Source organism: Danio rerio, chromosome 4 (assembly GCF_052040795.2).
Source record: "Danio rerio strain M-AB ecotype USA chromosome 4, GRCz13ab, whole genome shotgun sequence".
Lineage (NCBI taxonomy): Eukaryota > Metazoa > Chordata > Actinopteri > Cypriniformes > Danionidae > Danio > Danio rerio.
The window spans coordinates 65,736,937-65,752,951 of NC_141024.2; the positions used below are offsets into that span (position 1 = coordinate 65,736,937).

Genomic DNA, 16,015 nt, shown 5'->3' on the forward strand with positions numbered 1-16,015 from the left:
GGACATTTTTTATTGTGTTGTTCATTTTAAACAGGATAAAGTGTCTAAACACAGAAAAACTCCTGCTGAAGCGACTGATCTCCACACTGTTATAAAGATGGCGTTTATTAAAGAGGAGAGTGAAGATGTGAAGATTGAAGAAACATTCACAGTCAAACAGGAAGATCTGCAAGAACAAACAGGTTGGTTTTTATTCTCAAACACCAACTCAGTCATTTGATCCTCATTCAGATATATTTTAATAATAATACTAAATTAAATCCATCTTGCAGTCCTGAGTGTGCTGCCTAGTTCTCCTAAATTCACATAAGCACTCATTGAAAAAAAGGAATGAGTTTCATTTGTAACTTGTTCTCGTGTCTTTTGTCATTATTTTATGTATTATTAGTCTCCCATTTTCTCTTCCTTCTTAAGGTTATTGCTTTTCTTGTTCTCCTACTGTTTGTAAAGCGTCCTTGAGCACTGGCGCTTTATAAAACAAATAAAAACAATAAATTAAAAAAGTTTAACTGAGCTGACGATATTTGACCTACAGTATTCTCATAAAAGATATCTGCTATAACAGTGACAGTGTTGGCTTAGTACTTTCCATTTGCATATGTCACGTTGATCACAATTCCCTTTTTTCATCAACTTCTTTATGGGTTTAAACTTGTTTGTAGTAGTTGTTACTAGTTCTCACAGACAGTATCTACAATTACATCATCATTATTATAATAACTAATAATCAGGGCTATTCCCTATTTAATAGCCGCAGGGTCTTAAAATGTCTGAAATTCAAAAACCTAAAAGTTTAGGCCTTAAAAAGTCTTAAATTTACTGAAAGATTGTGTAGTAGGTCTTAAATCTTTTTAAAACAAGTCTTCATTTTCCTTTTTTCATGTTTTGCTACCTAATCTGGCCGAAACCCATACAATCACCAACAATACATCTCAATAAAACCTTTAACCTTTCATTCAAAAAGGTCATTTTAACTCTATTTCTCATAATGCTTTAATTAATTTCGTGCTTCATTTGTTTAAACGTGCTCTATGGTTTTTCTGCTGAGGACATCGACCTGGACAGATTGTTGTGCATAGATTTAATTTATTATAGTTTATATAGTTATAATATAGTTTAGTATAGTTATTATAGTTAGTAAAACATTTGTGAATTTGTTTTTTATTTTAAAGAAAGTTTATTTTGGAAAAAAAAAGTGTGGATCCAAGTAGAGCTCTCTTGTTTTTACACAATGTTTAAGATCTTTTGCTAAGAAATATGTAAAATATTTTATTGTTATTATTATTATTGATTTATTATTGTATTATTAAATATTTTATATTATATTTTTTGATATTTTTGATAATATATTTTGATATAATATAGGACAAATAAAAATCTTTTTCATCTGGGGCATTTGAAAAATTCCTTAATCTAAAATTTCATTCACAATGGTCTTAAAAAATGTCTTTAGCCTTAAATTTAACTTGGTGACACCTGTAGAAACCCTGATTTAAAGTATGTCAGAAAATGTGGATGCCCCTAATTTAAAATATGCTGAATGAAATGGACACTAAATTAATTAATTATTATAAAATATTGTATTCTAAACTATATGTTGTTGTTGCGGGACGACGTGAGACAAAACAATAAAATCATAGTGGAACAATAACGTTTAGCATTGTACTGACTACAACTGGCCAACAAACTAGTCTAAAACGACTTTTGTTGCTTAAGAAATGGATTACAGCATGCTGATGATATGCAAACATTTGAGTGTAAAGTTCATCAGAATATTGACCATATTCTTCAAGTACCAGCAGACATTGAAATTGGAATCCTTTTGCTTGAGACTTTTTTTTTAAAGAATACATTTTTAGATCCTAAAAACAGTGTTGTGCTGCTGAGGTGTAGGACAATAACTGTTTTCAAGGTATAACGCAGTTTGAAAAAAGTCAAGGTTTTAAAACCGCCAATATTTTCTGCTGTACCGTTCATCTGTATATGTAAGTTTTTTTTTTTTACATTTTGTTTTAAGGACAACAGTATCTCCAGCAGAAAAGATATCCAAAGATGCTGTTTCAAACTGTAAAGAAATCTGTGTTTTTGAAACAAAAGAAGACAGCAGAAGTCAAGGATTCAATTGAATGACATGCCTGACATGTTTACTGTTCCAAATTATTTAAAAAGTTTCTCAAAAGAAAATGTTTTGTGTTCAAAGAGGAAAAAGTGTCTGTTTACCCAGACATTTAAGAAATATGAGAAATGCTGTTTTGGTCATTCTAAAACACCTCAACCGTTTAAGTATTAATGTTATTATATTATTAATGACCTCCAGAGTGTCTGGAGCGAGTCAAAAGTGTCTGTTCTCCACATCTCATTGCTTCAAACGCCACCACGTGTTCATTGTGTGTCGGCATTATCCTCTGATGTGAAAGTCTTTTATTAAATAAAGAAAAGATTCATGTAGCTTCTTCTACCGCAGTAAATTCTGTTTTTTACTGTTGATATTTCACGCTAGTTAATCAGGAAGTGACGATTTTGTTTTCTTTGATTCATTGGATGGAAACGCTAATTTATTTGAATATTTTTTGTGATATTCCAGTTTTGCAAATAAATTTAATTTGCATTTTTGGATGGAAACATAGCTATTGCCTACATTTCAGTCACTCAAAGAACAAAGTCACGTATGAGAATGGCTTGTCCTTCTTTAATGAATAAATAGCTTAAATTCACAGACCTTCAACAGGAACATGTACTATAACTAGATTAATGGGATTATTACTTGTTCAAAAAACTATTTAGTACTGCTTACATTCTTATTATTCAAATATTTTTATTGATTTTTCAAAAGTCTACGATTTTTCCACAACAAACAAATTAAAGAACAAATTAACATGGTACATTGCTACAGACATACTCATACCCCATAAAGAAAAAGGGAAAAAGAGAAAAATAAAAATAGGTAAAACAAATCAGGAAATTAGGGATAAACTCTCACTTAGGATATAATAACCCCTGAGCGTTCAGTGTAGGATAGGAATGGCTGCCAAACCTCATAAAACTTTTTTTGTAGAGCCTCGGATGGTGTACTTAAGGTGCTCGAGTTAAAGATGTGATAACACTTCTAATATCCAATGATTGCGGGATGGCAGGTTCGTCTTTTTCCACCTGAGAAGAATCAGGTGTCTGGTCAGTAAAGAAGAAAAGGCAATGATTTCGACGTGATTAGCTGACAGGTATATTTCTTTTGCCACTGTACCAAAAATTGAGATCAAAGGATTAGGATCCATATCTTTATTACATTTAGATGAAAATTATCTAAAAATATTGGTCAAAAATGATGTAATATAGGGCATCCCCAGAACATATGACTTTGATCTGCTGGCTCCAAACCACATCTGGGGCAAGATGAATCTGACCCTGAATACATTTTTGCCAGCTTGCTCCTAGATAGGTGAAGCCTATGAAGCACCTTAAACTGAAGAAGACCATGTCTAATAAGTGGAGGCAGTTCTTTGGATCACTTCATATAACATGGACATTACACCTTTTTGATATGGGTTCATGTTTACCAATTCATCTATACAGCATGCTTTTGGTTGGTTCAGTGAAGGAGAGAAGTTTTTTTAACGAAACCAAAGACCTGAAGGTACCTAAAAAATTAGAGTGTGGAATCTCAATGTCTGTTCTTAACTGTTGAAATGAGATAAATATGGCATCTTTTAACAGGTTCTTATCACAGTTAACTCCCTTCCTAGATCATCATTGGAACGCTGAATCTATAAGAGAGGGGGGGAACAATGGATTTAACAAAATTGGAGCAGAAATTTGGCATTGGCAATCCACTCTCTTCCTTCTTTTTTCCAAGAGTTCCTTTCTTATGCAAAGAATTTTCTTATCCTAGAGAAATGTAAAAATACAATTACCATATTTTCTGGACTATAGAGCGCACCTGTATATAAGCCACATGCGCGCTATTTAAAAAAAAAAGAAAAAAGTTATACAAACCGCACCGGGCTATAAGCCGCAGATATCTATGTTGAAAAATTTGAAATTTACTGCATGTACAGAACGATTTTGTACTGAAACTGTACATGTATGTATGTACCTGAACAGATTCTTTCTGAACATTGCCTTTTAACACGGCAGCAACTTTGCTGATAAAAACAGAACATAAAAAAACGGTATTTATTCACCTTTATTTCTCTTGTGTTTGAAACCACAAGTCACTTTAATCATCTTTGCTGAAACCCATGAATTCATCTTCTTCAGTGTCGGAGTTGAACAGCCTCAGAAGCGCTTCGTCACATTTGTCTCCATCAGTCTCGATCTCTGTGTTGCTTTCATCCTCTAGTAAATTTAGCTCTGAAAGTGCACCGCTCTCTTCGCGTAGCAGTCCAGCCTTTCGGATCCCAATGGTAATGGTGGATTCTTTGACAGCACTCCACGCTGTTTGGATCCACTGACAGACATCAGAAAAGGATGCTTTTTGCATGCGGCCAGTTTTTGTGAAAGACTTTTTACCACTTGTCATCCAAGTCTCGCACTCAACCCAGAGTGCACCTTTCAAATGCCCAATTCACACTGATGTCAAGTGGCTGCAAATACGTTGTTGTACCTCCAGGAATCACAGCTGTAATGGAGTTTGTTTTCTTGATCGCTGCTTTCACAGAATCTGTGATGTGGGCCCTCATGCTATCCAAAACAAGCAGCGTTTTTTTCCGGTGAAAAAATCGGCTTACCGTAGCACATCGTTAACCATTCCTTCATTAGGCCTTCCACCATCCAACCTTTGACGTTAACTTTGACCACTATTCCTTTCGGGAGTTTTTCTTTGGGGCGTAGTTATGAGCTTAAAAATCACCATTGGTGGAATTTTTTGTCCGGATGCCGTGCATGTCAGAACGCAGGTAAAGTGCGTTCTCTAATGGCCAGTTGTTTTCAACAACACGGATGATGCACCTGTCTTGGTAACAGTCCTGGTCAGAGGCAGATCAAACATCAAAGGTACTTCATCCATATTATTGATGTTGTCTGGTCCGGAAGTTCTCTTGTATCTTTGTTTCAACGAATTTATGGAAGTTTTCAACTTTTTCCTGATAGTCAGGAGGGAGTTGCTAACAGAGTGGTACGTGCTCTATTGGACAGGTACGTCTCATAAATCTGAAACACCATGACGGCCCAGCTTTGAAACCTTCAATGTTCATTTTGAAGCCGATTGTTTTGGCTTTCAGTCTGATCTGTACAGTGAACACACCTCGGCCATATGCTCTCTGTGTGTTCACCAAGTCTTCCAGGACATTTTCAAGTTCAGGCCAACTGCTTTTATGTCTTCTGAAAGCTTTTCTTGACTTTTGGCATTGCATGAGCTCTTCCCGCTGCCGCCTCCAACGCCTCACCATAGATTCGTTGATGCTAAGCTTGCGTGCAGCAGCGCAGTTTCCTTCCTGGGTAGCAAGCCCGATGGCCTTCAACTTAACTTGCATCATATGAACTTCTTTGTGTGGTTTCCATGATGAAGGGGCAAGGATTTGAATATAGTTTCCAGTTAGTAATTTGTCATGCGTGTTCTATCTGCTAAAAAAAAAGTAGCGCAGTCTATTTTTCTTTGCATTGATTTTTCGTCTATCTTATTTTTTATTCTACCAGTAATTCCGATCAGAGCGTCCCTAGCGGTGGAAGAAAAATCCACAAAATAGCAGCTTCTTTATATAAGCCTCATGGTCAAAACCTAGGGAAAAAGTAGAATCTTATAGTCCAGAAAATATGTTAATCAACTTCTTGAAAAATGACTTGACAAAAAAAAAAAAAAACAGGCACAGTCTAAAAATAGAAACAGAAATTTTGGTAGTATTGCCACTTTAATGGAATTGATCTTCCCATCCAAAGATAAAGTAAGGATTGACCACCATGCCATGTCTCATTTGGCTTTGTCTAATGTTGTTTTAAAATTATTATTGAACAAATCCTTATATTTGCGTGTCACACTCACACCCAGATATACAAATTTATCAGGACTTGCTGAAAATGGAAAGGATTGGAAGGACATTTGCTGTGCTCTATCATTGATAGGGAAAAGGAGACACTTTGCTAGATTGACTATGTATCCAGAAACATTTGCCAGTTCTGAAATTATTGTAAGAGCTTTTGAAATACATGTATCTGGATTTGACATAAAAAGAAGATCATCAGCATATAGCAGGAACTTATGTTCTTGTCCCTCTCTGAAAACTCTTTGCAAGCTATCTGAGTTCTTTACGATTGCAAGAGGTTAAAGGGCAATGTCAAAAAGCAGAGGGAACAGAGGGTAGCCCTGTCTCGTTCCCCTAGAGCAGGCATGTCCAAACTCAGTCATGGAGGTCCGGTGTCCTGCAAAGTTTAGTTCCGACGGCAATCAGACACATCTTGGCTTGACAAACAAGCTCTTACTAGGTTTTCTAGAAACACCCCGGGATCTTATAATCACAGCAGATTAAGTTGATCGGACGATAAGATTCACATTTAAATAAATCATTTTACCTTTTAAGAAGTACTGTTATAGCAGCCGATGTCATAAAGAGGATGAGTGATTCCGAGACAAGAGCTTCAGCAAATACCTTGCACAACAGGGGTGTAAGCGTGACAGTAAACTTCTTATAAAACTCAGCTGGGAAGCCACCAGGGCCAGATTGAGTTTTCAATTTTCTTGTGTTCATTTTTTGGATTGCATTTTCAATTTCAGAAGGTGTTATTTTCCTTCTGATGCCAACTGATCTGAATCACAGATGGTAATTCCAAAAAATTAAAGTAAAAACCCTCATTACTTTCAATTTTGTTTACCTCAGAGCTGCAACTATAAAACCAACTGCTGAGGATCATTTCAGTTGGTAACACAATAACCTGCCAGCTCGTTCATAACGCGTTTTCACTTGTCAAGGAGTCATATTCTACTTGCAGAAGAAGTCTTTTTCTTTATGGAGCTATTCAGAAGGTGATGTTGAGTGTAGCTGATCCATTGTATTTTATTCATAATCTCTGTAAGCCGTTTTGACATTGTTTTATTTGCACTACGTTGATCTGAAATAATCTGTCCTCTTATATATGCTTTCAGAGTATCCAATAGGATGCTTTAACTTATCTCTGGGGATTTGTTTGTCTCAAAGTAGAAATCTATTTGAGCATCAATAAATTTTACAAAATCGTCATCTGCCAATCGTCTTGAGTTAAACCGCCATGTACATTGGGGGATTACATTGCCTGGAAAACATAGTTTTAGTGAGACTGGACAATGGTCCAAAATAACAATACCACCATACTCTACTTCTGACATTAAAGGGTCACGAAACAACAAAACTAATTTTTTGAGTTGTTGACAGTCGTATATGTGTCCCACACTGCTAAAAACACTATTAGGACACACATATTTCACCAAAAAGTGAAAATTGGTTGTTTTTGCGTTATTTTGAGCAAATTCGTACTTCCGGTTTAAAATTAATTTTTTAAGCTGCGTCACAGCCATGAGATCTTAGCATGTATTCCAGCATGCAGACTGAACATCTACCTGGAAGTACCTTATGATGTCTCTGAGTAAAATTCATTAATGTGCATGATATCTTCGAAGACTGTTTGTACCTGTACAGTGTTCAGACGGCAGAGAGACGCCACGTTGTGTTGCCAAGTGGGAGAACAAGAAATATTTGGAGATTCGGGTCGTCAGTGTTGCGTTTTATACTTTGCTGCAGTGAAGGTTTTGTTTTTATTTTCCCTCTATGATATCGTAGCTGGACTCGCGTGTGGATTATGCTGCACGCGACGCGTGACAGAAATGTATGTCTAAGGAACATTTTTTACCCGAGAGCTTTTCTCATCTGAAACTGGTGAAATCCTGCTCGTCTCCTTTAATAAAAGACAGAGCTCCAGTATGTGTTGATTGTCCTGTCTCTACAGATTTGTTAAGTGAGCGACCAGTGGTTTATGTTTGTTTATTCAGAGGCAATGTTAGTTCGTCAGCAGTACTCTTTCAGTGTTTAAAGACAGACCTTAGTCAAATGGTTGATAAAGTTAATAAAGTTTACCGTACGATAATATCTATACAATATTATGGACTGAAAAATCCACTGTAAACATGATAGCACCACAATAAAACTTACACCCGCATTTTGTGACTATAATAACATACATGGCTTTCTGACGCTTCCTACCAAGTGCATCTAAGTTAGAGAAATGTGGAGGTTTTTTTTTGTTTGCAACAAACATTGCATGAAAGATACACGCTTCCAGCAATTCCTCAAATCAAATATCTCGTTTGTCACCGGACACGAATGAAATTCCTGAATGAAAGAGCCAAACTGCAATTAAAATCCACCATTTAATAATTTGGCAAATAATTCGATTACTGATGTCCATGTAAACACAGTCACTGACTTTCTCCTCTGCATCTGTGTGTTTGTTTTGCCTCTGTGAAAATCAGCACGTGCCCAAAACTCACACTCCCTTTTTTATGCTAATTTTTACTGACCTTCCCCTCCTCTGACTCTCCCCCTACACACACAGGCTATCCTGATTAGCTGTGAGTTTTGATTGATTTATTTAGGTGTATTTATGTGAGAGTGAAGTCTGACAACAATAAATATTCTCATCAGGAATAAAACCACCTGTTTTTATACCTGTGCTGACTCTGCCGAGCTGTAGCTATAAAGTTAGGTCTGCTACTGTTATTTTATACTGGGAAGGCTACCTCATTTATTTAATTATAACAATAATTTGCTAAAAGTTCCTATGCAATGTTTTTATGGGTTGCTGAGAATACATTTCTGGTGGTCAATACATTGCATGTCAGTTTCGAAAATAAAAGTAGATGCTGGAAAAAGTGCCTAAAAGTCTTTGATTTTCATTAGGCTGTGTCTGTATGAACCCTGTATGAAATCAGTGTAAAATGTTTAATCTTGAGGTGATGGTAAATTTAGTGATGTTCAATTGTCAGCTCCCTTTGTCGTCAGGTTGTGTGATGTATGTTGCTGAACTGTATTCAAATGTTATAAATATATTTAAAAAAAAACACATTTCGAAATTTAACTGCAGTATGTCAATTTAGTTTATTTGTGTGTGCTGTGCTCATAGACTTTAGAAAGCGCTCATTTGTTTGATTTCTCTTCGAGAAGCTAAGCAAGCCTCTAAAATGTAAGGTCCTTGTACCCTCTCTGAGTCACTGGGGCCCTAGCTGCAATAAACCGGCTTTGGGGGGGCCCGGCTTGCAAAAGGTTGAGAACCCTTGCTTTATGCAGATGCTGACAGGCATGTCTCATGTCTGCAAGGCAAAAATTCAGCTGTTTGTTCAGCTATTACCCAATAACCTTTTTTTCTGGTGTGTTTACCAGTCAGGCATAGAATATACAAGTATTCCCTGTCTGCTTTACACATTTTAGAAAAACATTTTGTTGTAATTGTGAATATATAGGAATAAAAATAGGCCATTTACAGCTTTCAAATCTGTGTCTGATCAATATGACCAAAATGACTTTTATGATCAATTATGTAAGAAACTCTGAAAACTGGACTGACAGTTTAAATTTACTTTAACTTCTATGTTAAGTGGCTTTGACACAATTTACATTGTAAAAGCACTAGATAAATAAGGATGACTTAAAGGGCACCTATGGTAAAAAATCAACTTTTCAAGCTGTTTGGACAGATCTGTGTGTTGGTATAGTGTATCGACCGTCATACTGGGGTGATATGAACACACCCAGTCCTTTTTTTTCAATTTAACTACAAAAAAAGGGTCTGCCAATTAGAGCTGTTTTCAAATCGATCGCACCATTACGTAGGTGTGCGATTCCCCCCGCCCACCAAATTGATTGACAGCTGCGCGCATTAACATGTTCCGGTAGTCGCGTGTATATGTCAACAAGACCAGGCAGACATACGCAGAGCAACCGGGAATAAAAGGTCTGTTCTGTTCGCTAGGATCAGCAATCATCATCAAATGTGATTAAGAGTAAGTTTCACATGTTTAAAGTGTTTTAAAACAGAGTATGTGTGTAATTAATTACAACGTTTTACTTCAGCTTTACTTCATCAGCACAGCCGCGTGTCAGAACAATTATAAAAGAAGACGCTTCAATCCCGGTTTGTGGAAGTTAAATCAGGTTTACTTTGTACATTAGCTTAAAAGATATCCACACAGTACTTGAGGTTAGCCTTAACTAAGCTAAGTGCGCTCTGTCTGTCTGCCTGCCTGCATGTGTATCTGTGTGTGTGTGTGTGCGCGTGTGTGCGCGCACGCGTTAACTTTTTGTAACGATATTGTGTGTGACTCATCAAGGCAACTTCCCTATACTGATTAGTAAAGATTAGTTCTTACTGTAGTTTCTCACAAACGCTATGTGAGACCTTCTTCCTTTAAGTCTGTCTGTTGTCTGACGCAGCTGAGGGAGGAGGCATGTAGAAACAGTGGGCGGGCAGAACTTGGCTTAAAGGCACAGTACGACAAAACCACCCCCTGCTGGAAATCAGTATAAAACAGCATCTTGTAAAAGGTATAATGAAAAATCTGATGGGTATTTTGATCTGAAACTTTATATACAAATTCTAGAGACGCAAAAGACTTATATTAAATCTGAAAAAAGGGGTAACCTAGGTGCCCTTTAAGACTTTATGAAAACTAATGTTTTATTTTTTTTATTATTTTAGAAATAATTGAAGAGAACGAGGGGAGTATAGAGGAGGAACATCATGTCAAAATTGAGGAAAAAACTTTTTTACAGACTGATGGTATTTTGAAAAGGAGAGACAAGAATCGTTTCACCTGCACTCAGTGTGGAAAGAGTTTTGGAAGAAAAGACATTCTTAAGATTCACATGATGATCCACACTGGAGAGAAACCATTCACATGCACCCAGTGTGGGAAGAGTTTCAGCTTATTGTGGTCCCGTAATCTACACATGAGGATCCACTCTGGAGAGAAACCATTCACATGCACCCAGTGTGGGAAGAGTTTCAGCTTATCGTGGTCCCGTAATCTACACATGAGGATCCACTCTGGAGAGAAACCATTCACATGCACTCAGTGTTGGAAGAGTTTCAGCAGCTCATCACACTTTAATTACCACATGAGGGTCCACACTGGAGAGAAACCATTCACATGCACTCAGTGTGGGAAGAGTTTCAGCTGCTCATCATCCCTTTATAAACACATGAGGATCCACACTGGAGAGAAACCATTCACATGCACTCAGTGTGGGAAGAGTTTCAGCCGCTCATCATACCTTAATCAACACATGAGGATCCACACTGGAAAGAAACCATTCACATGCACTTAAGCCGCAGTCATACTGGACTTTTCTACCCATACACTTCCTTGCGTGTATTCCAGCATGTAGACCGTCTGTCTGTACCTGGGAGTATTTCATGTTGTCTCTGAGTGTACTGCATTCATTCATGAGAAAGACTTTTTTCAAACCAATCAGTGCGCTCTATTGTGTATTTGGGGCAACTTCATTAATATGTATGATAGCTTTAAAGACTGTTTTACCTGATAGAGTGTTCAGACGGCAGAGAGACGACTAGTTGGGTTGCCAAAACAAGTGGGAGAAGAGGAATTGTTTAAAGTCAGTACGTTAATATCAATACAATATTATGGACTGAAGGATCTGCTGTAAATGCTGCTCTCTTGAGTGTAAACATGTAAACGCGTTTTTTGACAGGATAGTCTACACAAGCACATGGCTTTCTGACATACTGAGTGCATCTCAGTTACCGAGAAATCCAGTTTTTTTTTTCTCTTATACAATGTGCAGTATCAAACATTCCACTGTCATTAAACAGTCAGTTACTGATGTCCATGTAAACAGTCACTGTCTTTCTCCCTGCGTCTGTGTGTTTGTTGTGCCTCTGTGAAAATTTTGTTGAAATGTGTTGCGCTCCTTGCGTTTACTGTAAACACAATGATGGCAACTGAGAGAAGAACAGTTTTTATAAACATCTGGCAAACAGCATCTCTGCTGCTTAAAATCTTTTTGCAAGTGATTGTACAGGTGCGGATACATCTGTACTCTACTCTTCAGTGTATTCATGTAGCTAGTGTTGTTTTCGATGATGTTCTTTGTCTGACTCCCTAAATGAGAAACAAATCATCTATTTATTAGTAAAGTTTCTTTACTTTTAGATTCAAAATTCTTTCTAGTTTACTACAGTTACTGTTTTGAGTAGAATACAAACTTGATGAATATTTGATGATTTTGGCAGAGCGACAAGTATTTAGTTTTACAATATTAATACACTGTGATGATCCCAAGACTCCAGATTGGAATATGTGGTAAATCCTGATTGGATGCCTGCATTACTCATCAATGGGTATATAAAAGTTGTTGTGCTAGCTACCCCTGGACGCTGTGGCTACTCAGGAGTCCACATGTCAAGACCTGCCATCTCATTGACTCTTTAACTTTATGGTTTTGTTTTGCATTACTTATATTATGTAGTTAAAGTGTTGTTGTGATTATATCCTAAGTTCTTTATTTTCATTATTATGCCTAGACATTTGTTGGTTGCTTTGATTGATTGTTCTGAGTTACATTTTATAATAAATCATTTGCATTCAGGCTATTTTGTTGTCTCATCTCACTTTTATGGTGCAACTCAAACAAGCAGGTCATAACATTTTGCAAAATGTGTCCGGTTGTTACCGAGATTTTGTCCTTTTAGTCATAACCATAGATGTGAGTAGGAACCTAGATTGAGTGGTAAATTTAGAACATTGCCTTTCATCTCAGCTACTTCACCACAACAGACAATCACATCAAATGTATTACTGCTACTGCTGCACTGATCCATCTTTTAATCTCACAATCCATTTTTCATGAAGGAAAAAAAAAAAAAAAAACGCAGATACTTGTACTCCATTTGGGGTAAAGACTCTCCAAACTGGAGATGGCCACCTTTTTACCAGCCAAGCACCATGGTTTCTGACTCAGAGGTGCTGTTTATTTCCCTGCCATGTCACACTCAGCAGCAAACCGTCCCACTGCATGCTGAAGGTCCATGTCCTATGAAGCCAAAAAAACGTTATCTGCCAATGGCAGAGACAGTCCTAGCCTGCACCTAAAATTCTGGCAGTAAAATTATTATATTTTTTTGAGGTCAGCCTCAAAAATAACACATTTACTAAACAAAATGAATAAATAGATTGATGGATAGACAATGTAAGTAAGGGAAGTAGGATGGCTTGTTCAACCATATAAGGAGAAGCACTTTAGCAACGAGACCAGCAGCGTGTAAGTACATTTAGACTTGATTTCAGTTGTTTGTGTGTAGTGCTAGAAAGATTACTCACTGTTTCCTTGGTTACTGTAAGAGCTTGTGTGTTGATCACGGTCGGTTTTGCACCCCTCGCCTCAGTTTCTGTTGTTGTATTGTGGAAACTCTTGAGGCATGTCAAGCTGAATTCTATCAGCAAGCGCTCAGGGGTGTATATAAGCAGCTAGTCTCACTGCGTGTGGAGACCGACGAGTGTAAAGACCATTGACTACCTGTGCGACTCCACCGAGCAAAGACACTGACAAAGCACCTGAGTACTTTATTTATTTATTTTACTTAATCTTTGCACTTATTATTGTTTTCATTACAATTTTATTATGTGTTAACTAATTCCTGTTGTTACTAACACTCGCAAAGCACGGGAGGTGCTCTCCAGGCATAATTATCACAACCTTCGTTCAATACATGCATCTGCTATTTCACAACTCTCTCTCCGTGGGCCTCTGAAATTGTCAATCTGCTGTTCACAAGGCAGATTTTATTACCTCCATAGCTACACATTCTGACTATAATCTCATGGCTCTAAGTGAGACCTGGTTGATTCCGGAGGACACTGCTACACATGCTACTCTTTCTGCTAATTTCTCTTTCTCCCACACTCCTCGTCAGACAGGGAGAGGGGGTGGAACTGGACTACTGATTTCCAAAGAATGGAAATTTACTCAGAGATAGTCACTGGCAAAGATCAGCTCCTTTGAATTCCATGCAGCCACCATTATCCACTCCTTCTACATAAATGTGGTTGTCATCTACCGCCCACCAGGTACATTAGGTCACTTCTTAGATGAACTGGATGTTCTTCTCTCATCTTTTTCTGTTTATGACACTCCCTTGTTGGTGCTAGGTGACTTCAACATCCACATTGAAAAACCTCAAGCTACTGACTTCCAGACTCTGCTTGCCTCTTTTGACCTCAAAAGAGCACCTACTTCTGCTACTGATCTTATTTACACTCGACATTGCTTCACTGATCAAACACTAGTAACTCCACTACACACATCGGATCATTTCCTTTTGTCTCTCAACATACACAGGACTCCTGAGCCACCACACACTCCAAAACAAGTTGACTTTCGCAGAAACCTACGCTCTCTCTCACCCAATAGACTATCCACCATTGTTTCAGACTCTCTTCCTCCATCTTACAAATTCTCTGCACTTGATTTCTGACTATCTGCTGCTTCTGATGCCATGTGAAAACTTCAGATTTTAGTGGCTTGTTTTTCTAGGGGTATGATTCACGCTTTTGGTGCGAGAGGTCCTGGGTTCAAAATTATGGCTTTTATAAAAAGGTGTTTCAAAGATTTCCAGTTTGTCAGCAGATAGTGTCACCACATAAAAAATTTCTTGCAAAGTGGCTTGCTGGTCTTGGAGTATGATTCTCGTTCATGCCATGACAAATCCCAGGTTCAAATTTCGGTTGAGCCCCTACAGTTGTCTGCTGTTTTGTAAGGGCGTTGTGGCTTACACAGATGCCTTTTTCTGAGAATGCCAGTTTGTCGGCAGATAGTGTCGCCATGTAAAGTTGCTGTTTTGCAGTGGCTCGGTGGTCTAGGGGTATGATTCTCGCTTAGGGTGCCCTTGATTTGTTAGAGAAAAATTTCTGACTATCTGATTCTTCTGACGCCATGTAAAATGTCAACACTTTAGTGGCTCGTTGGTCTAGGGCAGGGGTGTCCAAACTCGGTCCTCGAGGACCGGTGTCCGGCATATTTTAGTTTCAACACCAATTAAACACACCTAAACCAGCTAATCAAGCTCTTCTAAATATACTAGAAAGCTCCATGGAGTTGAAGTGTGTTGAAGGAAGTTGGAGCTAAACTATGCAGGACACCGGCCCTCCAGGACTGAGTTTGGACATCCCCGGGTATGATTCTCGTTTCGTGTGCGAGAGGTCCGGGGTTTTAAATCCCAGACAAGCCCTTGCAGGTGTCCTGCGTTTTACAGGCATTATGTCTTTCATAAAATCGTCTTTCGAAGAATTCCAGTTTGTCAGCAGGGGTCCGTTCTTCGTATGTGGATTACTCAGTTAGCTGTATTTAGATATTGACGATTTAACCCGATCCAGGATCGTTTCGTTCTTCAAAGTTGATCTGAGAGTTGTTGTCATAGCAACAGTTCTGCTAGGTCAAACCTGATCGGAAGCAGGTTAAATTCATATACATAGGATTAGATCGGCTCAGTTCAAGCAAAGATAATACAGAAAGTAAGTACCGAATTCTAATATTTTCTTACAGTAGTAGTTATATATACTTGGGAAAATGGTAAATATTTTGAACTATGTATATATATATAGTTTATAGTTACTAATACAATAAATGAAGTTATACATATTAATAAAACTTATGCAATCTACACCCTCGAAATAAAAGTACAAAGACTGCCACCTGGTGGTGCAAAGAGAAAATGTATTGACATGAACTTTTTAAATTACTTTAGTACAAATTGTGTATAATAGAAATGCACAATATGTGACTTTTTTTAAAAGCAATAATACATTTATGCAGTCATAAACATGTTTTGACAGTTAATATGCCAGTGATTTGATGCTTCACAAAAGTTGCTGATGCCTTATCAATATTAAAATGCTTTTGTAAACAACCAGTTTTTCTTTACACTGATTAAAAAACACCTACTATAATAAAGAAAATCTTCTCTAAATGTAGAACTAAATACACTGATATGCATTAAAATACATGATGAATACTCTTGTCTTGACACATGAAAGTGTAAAGCC

General features: G+C 37.5%; 3 protein-coding genes across 3 annotated transcripts in view; 2 read left to right on the forward strand and 1 right to left on the reverse strand.

Moving 5' to 3' along the window:
- The window catches only part of LOC137487288 (uncharacterized), a 372,332-nt gene that overhangs the window by 337,196 nt on the left and 19,121 nt on the right, over window positions 1–16,015 (forward strand). The window lies entirely within an intron of this gene.
- The window catches only part of LOC147845203 (uncharacterized), a 449,333-nt gene that overhangs the window by 110,561 nt on the left and 322,757 nt on the right, over window positions 1–16,015 (reverse strand). The gene's annotated exons all lie outside the window — the stretch shown is intronic.
- LOC137491049 (uncharacterized) lies at window positions 33–12,567 on the forward strand. The gene is made up of 2 exons (XM_087250656.1): window positions 33–182; window positions 10,654–12,567. The coding sequence occupies exons 1-2, from the start codon at window positions 98–100 to the stop codon at window positions 11,280–11,282; spliced, it is 714 nt and encodes a 237-aa protein (XP_087106782.1). The 5' UTR covers window positions 33–97; the 3' UTR covers window positions 11,283–12,567.